This window comes from Nannobrachium achirus (assembly GCF_963921795.1).
Source record: "Nannobrachium achirus genome assembly, chromosome: 19".
Lineage (NCBI taxonomy): Eukaryota > Metazoa > Chordata > Actinopteri > Myctophiformes > Myctophidae > Nannobrachium > Nannobrachium achirus.
The window spans coordinates 22,951,823-22,960,847 of record NC_137826.1 but is presented as its reverse complement, the minus strand read 5'-3'; the positions used below and the strand labels follow the sequence as shown (position 1 = coordinate 22,960,847).

At 40.9% G+C, this 9,025-nt stretch overlaps 1 protein-coding gene across 1 annotated transcript; it reads left to right on the top strand.

Moving 5' to 3' along the window:
- Window positions 1–3,424: 3,424 nt before the first annotated feature.
- On the top strand, window positions 3,425–5,715 carry vamp2 (vesicle-associated membrane protein 2; the record flags this gene model as incomplete). Its single annotated transcript, XM_080749332.1, has 4 exons — window positions 3,425–3,556; window positions 4,072–4,230; window positions 5,325–5,376; window positions 5,699–5,715. The coding sequence occupies 4 exons, from the start codon at window positions 3,425–3,427 to the stop codon at window positions 5,713–5,715; spliced, it is 360 nt and encodes a 119-aa protein (XP_080605458.1).
- Between the last annotated feature and the right edge of the window lie 3,310 nt (window positions 5,716–9,025).

The following is a 9,025-nucleotide window of genomic DNA, read 5'->3' as shown; positions in this document are numbered from 1 at the left end:
CATATTCTTTGAGGAAGCAAAAACATAGCAGATCTACAAGCTCACAACGCATGAGCTTGTATCTCTATTTTATGCCGAAGCGATTTGATGTAGACGTAGATGTAGAAAAAAACGATCCGAAGTACAGTTCCAGTTACCAAGTCCAGAGGGTTTAATTAGTGTTTAAGCCTTTATTTTAGATGTGAGTGCCATTATACCACTGTCTCTGTCTGTGTGTGTCCGAAGACATTCTGTGATATATGATTGACATCTGCTGTTACTTTGTGGTGTCATTTGGGTTGTTTTATGGTCTCATAAGTCAATACTGGAATGCACGACTTGCTTCTCTGGCCTTCACCAGACAAACACAGGGAGAAATGACCCGCTGGATTTGATAAATGGATGCGAGTTGTTGGGGCAACAGCAGTATGAATGCAAATTGAACTGGATAAACGGGTTCCATTTGCTCCAGTTATACTATGAACTATACCGGTAGGTTAGCCTCAACAATATGTTGGCCCCAGTTTGAACTTAGATATACTGTATAGGACTACACTTTTTGGGTAAAGCAATCAATCAATCAATCAATCAATCAATCAGTCAGTCAGTCAGTCAGTCAGTCAGTCAGTCAGTCAGTCAGTCAGTCAGTCAGTCAGTCAGTCAGTCAGTCAGTCAGTCAGTCAGTCAGTCAGTCAGTCAGCCAGCCAGCCAGCCAGCCAGCCAGCCAGTCATGAATACTGCAAAAACATTGCACAAGGAGATATCTGACTACATCTTTGCCTGTGTTTTACCACAGTAAACAAATGAGTCATTAAGTAACACCCAGTTGTGCAGTGATGTTATAGATCAGTATGACACTCATTTATGTCATCACACATGACAGCCAATCTCCTGGAAGAATAGAATGTAGCACAACATATTGTGAGGTCTACACATATTATGATAGCTAGATTTGCCTATCCTAGCCTATCAAAACAGGCTTCTATTTGGCATACATAACTTGACGTTTTGTTTTACACTGGGCACAATATACTGTAGAATAATTAAATAAACTCATTGTCAGTGTATGTCTGGATAATGCTGAAAGAAAACCCTTTATATTAACTATATTGTAGAAGGATTTGTTGTCACATGGGGATTAGCAAGTTGTGTAGCAGCATTTAAAGGTGACCTTTATGCAGAGTTCTGTCGCTCTTCACTCACTTTTAGAGGAACTTCTCACAGATGAGATGGACTGTACTTATTAAAAGAACCTGCAGCATCAGATATAGCATGTGGGATGGTGACCTCATAAACTAGTTGTCTACTTCGTAGCTTCACTTAGGCTAGCTGTAGCTGCTGGGTCTGCTTTTGAATGTTTCTGGTCTCATCTGTTACAAAGAGCAGATAATGCTTGTGGTCTGGATCTTTTACAGAGCTTTCACTTTCAACTGGTGGTGAATGACACTTTAGTAGTTAAATAATTCTCTCTCACGACACTCACAATCTATCAGTTTGTCTGCCTCACTCAAATCATGAATGGGGGTGTGTAAAAGGGAATACGAGTTGGATGGATTACATTATCAGTAAAACACATGATAAATATGTTAACCTATAGCCTGGTTAAGCAATAACTTGCATTAACTTTGTTATCAAATGTACTCCAAGTGACTAAACCCATTAGTGCGTGTACCACATACAGTAGGCACACACCCGATCACAATGAGAAAGAAGTAGCCGCCAGCACTCAAGGAATATCCCCTTCACACGACTTTATTCACCCCAATGGACAGTGTACGGACGCGTTTCGGCCCTTCGGCCTTCTTCAGCGTTGCATACACACCCGATCACAACATCATGGGTTTGAATCGGGCTCATGACTTGTGTCACATGATGTAATCCCTCTCTCTACTCTCTCTGTCCTGGCATAACAAAACAGGAATTAAAAAAAGGTGATGTAGTACTGAGTCATGCAGGTGCTGATTGGTGAGATGAAGGCGGAGCTACTTTGTGTTGGTTAAAGTACCGGTAACACTTTCAGTTACTTCAGGTGATGCCGCAGGCTTTTAGAGAGACCGAGCAACAACACAATTAAGTAATGTGACGAGATGGAGCCCCTGATTTTGAAAGCTACTGTATCAGAGGTGATCTAAAGCATTGCATTCCATAAAATCAAAATGCAATTGCTAAAAGCCTGTCAGTTGGCATTTGGCATTTTTCTCCATTCATTTCTTTCCCCCAATTTAATCGTTATGCCAATCCCCCCTACTGTTGGTCTGGGGAGAGTGTAGAAAACCACACATCTCCTCTGATACTCATGGAGTAAGCCTGGCAGTGAGGGCATGCAGAGGAACATGCTATCCCTCCCCAGTCTGCTGAACAGGCACCCTGACCTGCCTGTAGGGCTTGTTAGAGCAGCAACAGAGAATATCCTCCCTTGAGGCTTCCTCCCTTGTGGCCAGCTGTGTTCATTGGAGCGCCAAGCCAAGGTTGAAGGCGCCATGGGGGAATGGGGCCTCCACAGTGGTGGGCAGGAACTTTACCCACCTGGACACCCCCGAAACATGATGTTTTATTTTTCAAATAATTACTCAGAAAATTAAATGATTAGCCTATCTTTTCAAGCTCAACTGTTATCTCATTGTCTTTGCACCCACCAATGGGAAAATGTGTCTGTAACATTCAAAAACGAATGCTATGGAAGGCCCAGCAACTAATATCTGATTTAGTTTGAAAATCATACAAGCTGTGTGTAGTTTACAAAGTAAATCTGCTAGTATCATGATCTGAAGCTGCATTCTTAGGTCAAAGCAGCAATTGCTGAACAGACAATATTAAAATTCTTCTCTTGTTGTTACAATGTCGAGGAGCCAAAAACAAAGACATTATTCTTGTCCACCAAACCCTGGGGAGATGCCTACTCGTGCTGCATGATGTGTTTTATAGTAGTGATATTAGGGTTATTAGAGAAGCATCATTTGTGATTACTAGACCGGTACACTGGGACCAAGCAAGTCAGGAACAATGTAAATCAGGAACGATGCAAGTTATTGTACCTACTCGCTGAACCCTTTGTTTGAGTACCCACTGTGGTACTCGTTACCACAGTACTAGATTACAGTCATTGGGTTAATCATAAACGGGCGCTGGCCGATGACACCAAGGTCATCGGCAACACAACGAGTGATGCCCGAGTTATGCCTGGGAAAAAACAGACAGACACATGGTTTCTGGAAATTATAGATAGATGACATCTATCTGAAACTCTTACCCAGAGTGACATTTAATGAGGGTGAAACTATAGTGGTTTGATGTGGCTTGTTCAAAGAGCCTTTAACAGGACAGTAGCTGGGTGTGAACCTTGCAGATCCTTGTGCAACGCCAACATGACAGTCACAGTGACTAGTACTAGACTATACCTGCCACTCCAGTGTCACATTTTATGTCCGAGTACTGATTCTGCACAATGTTGAGAAGGAGAACCTGTGTTTCTATTACTAGGTCTGCCCCAGCCGCTGGCCCCCCTGCAGAGGGAACTCAGCCCCCCAACCTCACCAGCAACCGCCGTCTGCAGCAGACACAGGCACAAGTGGATGAGGTGAGTAACCAAAGTTCAAACCCCAAGACATATCGTCGTTGTCGGGTGGAAACCTTGTATGTCCAAAACAGTTTATTTTGTATTTATCATTTAAAAAATGAACTAAACTTCTGCGAGGCGTTGTGTGCTTGTAGATCGGCTGTTTTCACTACCTTTGTGCGATGGCCATATGATGAAGCAGTGCTTTACTTTGTGAAGAAATGTACAAATTTGAAACTTGGAGATACAAGGTTTCTGCCCGACAGTGACGATATATTCGTATTTAGATGAATGTGTGAATATGCAAATATTGTATGTCCAAAACCTTGGAAAAAGGGACCTTATAGTAATTTGGGGCATTCAAATGATCAGAAAAACTAAAGGATGAAATATGACAGAAATGAAAAGGAACAGAAAAAGAACAACTTGGTGCAATAATAATGACTTTTTGGAATGACTCGTAACAGGCCATGCCTTAATAATCCAGTCATGTTTTGTGCTTCTGCCCTCCTCTGTGCTGCGTGTCATCCACCCAGGTGGTGGACATCATGCGTGTAAACGTGGATAAGGTTCTAGAGCGTGATCAGAAGCTGTCGGAGCTGGACGACAGGGCTGACGCTCTGCAGGCTGGAGCTTCCCAGTTTGAGACCAGCGCTGCAAAATTGAAGAATAAATACTGGTGGAAGAATGCCAAGGTGAGTGTGTGTGTGCACATGCAGAGTATTGGAAGTACACCATGTGGAATGGGCTTTGTCCAGGGGCAGCCTTGGATTGTAAATTCTTTATTGTCAGAATGACAGATGTTTCAAATTGTGCTCAAGCAGTGTTTGAAGTGCCATCTACAGGTACATCTACATCGGGGGAAAAAACAAAGCGAAACATGGAGGGGGTCTTGATGATGTGCTATACATTATCAACCCGAAATTACATAGTCCATTAGTTTGTCGTCTGGTTATGCACACCCAAACTACTGCTAACAATAACATTTGGAGTCTTAATTTAAAACTCAGCATTTAACAATAGTTAAATTGTATTCACCTGGTGTTCAAGGTCTAATTTAGTCTGAGATTAGGCAGCAAGAATAAAAGCTAGCACAACTCTTGAAATCATATAAGCCTTCTTTTAGTCCTCTTTATAGATCTTCAACCTTTTCAAAACATGTAGGGGCGCCTGCTGGCCTATTATATGGGAGCGCATCGCTGTTACTAGTGTCATCTTTTCGACACCCAAACCTAACCCGTACCCTAACCTCCGTGGGGTGAGTCGCTAACCCTCCCGACGTTCCTTTGTCGAAATGACGGTCGTTCGAAAGAGCGAGACTTCCCCCTATTATATACTGGTGCAGGAGCATACCACTTAGGCAATGCCACACAGGCATGGATGCCTGGCCGTGTCGCCGGTTCGATTCCCAATCCGGACGACCTTTGCCACGTGTCACTCCCCATTTCTCCCCCATTTCCTGTCAGTCTACTGTCCTATCAATAAAGGCACAAAAGCCCAAAAACAAATCTAAAAAAAAAATTACGTATATCATACTAAATTACTGTATATTAACACCATGTTTGACACAATGATATTTTGGAAAAGGACACATTGACCAGAGAACTATCGTTATTTAATAGATTAAGTCTTGGCATCTGGGTCAACACAAACTATTTGGTTGCTAGTGTGAAGCTAGTGGACATCCTCTAGTCTCACAATCTACCTCTATGCTAAAAATTATAAAATGTATATATTGTTTGTCATGCACTATTTTTAACAACGATGTCTTTCTCTCTACTGTCATTAGATGATGATTATCCTGGGTGTGATATGCCTGATTGTCCTCATCGTCATTGTCGGTAAGACTCAGTCATTGTTAAATCCAACAATTTTGTGATTTCTATTGTACCAGTTATATGCATAATTCGATACATATATTTCTGTTTTAACTAAGTAGAGTAATGCTGACGGTTACAAAATCAAATCCTAAGTGTTAATTTAACTCAGTGTACAAACCCTGGAGAAAGGTTTCACTGGCACTGGGACAACAGGGACTATTGTTAGTTCATGTTATTATTCAGGGTCCAGATACGGTAAATCTTTATGGTGTCCATAATTCAAAACTCTCATGCATTCAATTAACATTTTTACCAACCTTACTTTTTTCCTGTCTTTCTGCAGTGTACTTCAGCACCTAAGAAGAGTTGTTCCTACCCCAGTCTGAAACCGCTCCCTTGCAACAGAAGGAACCATCAAATTGACGACAAAAAATTACCACTGATGATGATGATGATGTAATTACAATTCTCCCCGAGTTAGCCTTGATATGACACCCCTAACCCCGTTGCGGGCCCCATGGCTCCCCCACTTCCACCACCTCGCCTCTGGACCCCTGTCGATCGTTGTCCCGTGAGTCTGTGGCCGTGTCTCTTTTCTTGATACTTTTGGCTCTTTCTTATCTGCCATACTCGAAACCAAACACTTGTGACGATGCAACAATAGAAAAGGAAACAATGACTCTGGCGAATAATTGTGAGATAACTTATATGATATATATATATATATATAGTTCTTTGTAGAGTTTTATTCTGATATATACTGTTTTGTAGGTGTGTGTGAGTGTGCGTATGTGCATTTTGTATTTTTTAAGTTTTGTATTAATTTTACTTATGCTTCAGACTTAACTACTGCCTATTTATCAAATTGTGTATTTTGCATGTTATCACTGTCTATCTGTCCCTGGCTCTTTCAGTCCATCTCTCTCTGTCTGTCATAGAGTATTGATGCATAGCACAATGGAGTCAGTCTTTTGTAACCAAGTTACTTAAAAGGAACTGTCACTCAGTTTTTGAGTTCATTTGTGCTAACCCTAAGATGATCCAATAAATATTTGTGGGGGAACTCTCTCCAAAAGCCATAATCAAGGCAACAAAACAACTCAAACCTGAGATGATGCCTAGTTGTCAAATCTGAAGCTATATGGGAGATAGATTTCTGTGGAACTTCATATCGATGTTACCACTTCTGTATGGGTGAATTTTCCCCAGGAAATCCCCAATGTTGTGCTAACTGCAGCTTACGTCACTCCAGATTTAACATTTGACACTATCTCAGATTTAAGGCTTACTTTATAGCTGCCGGCTTTGGAAGTGAGTTGTTCAATGTTCACAATATAGATTGGCTGTCCCAGAGCGTCCAGTTAACACAAGATGATTAATTGGAGCAGTCTTTCCCTTAACCCATTTAGGCCTAACCTATAGAATAGGGCTAAATCAGAAATTAGCCTACAAAACAAATATGTTGCTACATACTGTACATGTACTGTAAGCCCCTCCCAAACAGCAAAATGTGTTCCCGGCCTGAATGGGTTTAAATCGGTCAGGGTACTAAAGTATCGTTAGATTTTCATCATTCCCAATCTGCCCCTGTCCATCCATGCAGTCTCTTTTAACACCACTCTCTCCTTTTCTCTCTGCATGCTTTATAGCGCCTCATTTCTTCTGATGAATTCAAAACTGCCATAGTACAGTTGGACCAATGTCTGTAGATGTTTTTTGTTTTGTTTTGTTGTTTTTTAAGTTTTTCTTAGTGTCTTATTTCGAGAACATTCCTTCATTGCAGTCTAGTGCAAATGCTCTTAATGTAGCACATATTAAGCCTATGTATCTTTGAGAAGAAAAAAATACAAACGGTGAATATAGATAGATGTCAATACTAATCCTACAAACCATAATGGAACATAACAATTCTTAGCTGTAAGCTTTAGTTTTTGGAAAGATAAGATTAGAATTTGAAATCTGTCCATAATTATTTTCTTTTTGTAATATCTGTGATGTTGCTGTAACATTACATTAATACTACAGAGATGTCATTAATCAATATCATACTGTAGATATAACAAAACAAAAAAACTGATACTGTCACAAGGGGTTATAAAGAATAAATTGACAACTCATGCATTTGTGTACTGTTAGCATGAAGTCTAAGTGGCCACTGACTGACCTATACAGTCAAAACATTCTTGTACACCTAAATTGTTTATAGGGAGAGTTCCAGACTTGAACGAAGAGGGGGATATATATTTAAAATGCACAAAATGTCCTTGTTTTTGATGGCGCTGTCTGGCTGGTCAGTAGTATGGCTGGCCCAAAAGAGATCCTCTTGCAGCAAAACCTCACCATATAATAATGAGCACATGAAACCGAGACAATTCTGCCTTATTTGCGAACCAAGGCAAAGTAACAGAGTCAAACGAGGGAAAATTACAACAATTTGCAAGTAATTAAAGTGCTAGAACAATGAACTGATAGTGTTAGGGGTTATTCTTTTTTAGATTCAAAGCTATTGACTTGAGTGAGCATTCCGAGAAACAGGAGAAACCAGTTGTTTCAACAATTGTAGCATTCCAAACAAGCTAACCAGAGTGTTTTGCTAACGCAGTGGTTCTCTCTCTTTCTCTTTCTATGTTTCTCCCTATAGTTAAGGCCTTTTTCTTTTTTTTAATATAATAGATTATATTTATATTATAGTATATTTTTGTGTGAATCAGGCAGGTAAAGAGTAGCGCTGTAGCGCTGTGTGTACGCTGCGGCTGTACTATTTGCTGCCATGGGCAGGGCGCTCCTCTCTACCTGTGTAATGTGTGTTTTTGTAATTCTGCTATGTGCATTATACACTGCCAATTAACTAGGGAGAGGCTTTTCTTATTGTCGTTTCAGCTGTTTCCTCATTGGTGCCCTCGCTGGTTTAGTCTTGAATGATTCCTTTGCTATTTTGGCATCTGTTCCTGTGCAATTGACCGTTTAAGCTACAGCCTTAGTGCAGACAGTACAATGGGCTTGCTTCTTCTCAAATCTACAGTCACACTAAGGCCTTGTATGCATCCGCAAACTGCAACATATAGAACATAGTCCCTTAAAACTGTTGAATCCACATTCAGGGGCTGCAACAGCGTTTTACTTTTAACCATACAGGGTCCATATTTTAACATGAAAAGGCTTCCAGTGGGAGTAAATTAAAGAAAGCAATTGAGCTGGTGCTGTGTTGGAAAAGCCCATTGTTATATCACCAAGACTGCTCTTGCAGACATTCTAATGAGTGCTTTGGCCTTTGTACATTGGTGATAGTTGCTAAATCTTTTGAAATCTGCAAGTGTGTACAAATCCTTAGTAGCCTTATCTCTTTTGAACATTACTTCTTATCCTTCCCATCTACAGTAGGCCTATACTGCAGGTGACCATACTCCCCCTTTTCTCCACTCATTTGAAATCCTACACTTTATGCATCTTGTGTTTTTGTGTGGGTGCACACACGCACGCACATGTGCATGCATGTGTGTTAGAGTAGCTCCGCCTGTCATAGGAATATCCCTTGTTTATCCTGACAGATTAGGCCGCTTAAATCTCACAGAAGGGCGACTTGTTTCCGTGACAACGAAATTACACTAGCAGATAGGTCACAGTTCTGCCAGCCAGCTCTGTGAAAGAGGTGTCTGCCTTTGTATATGTG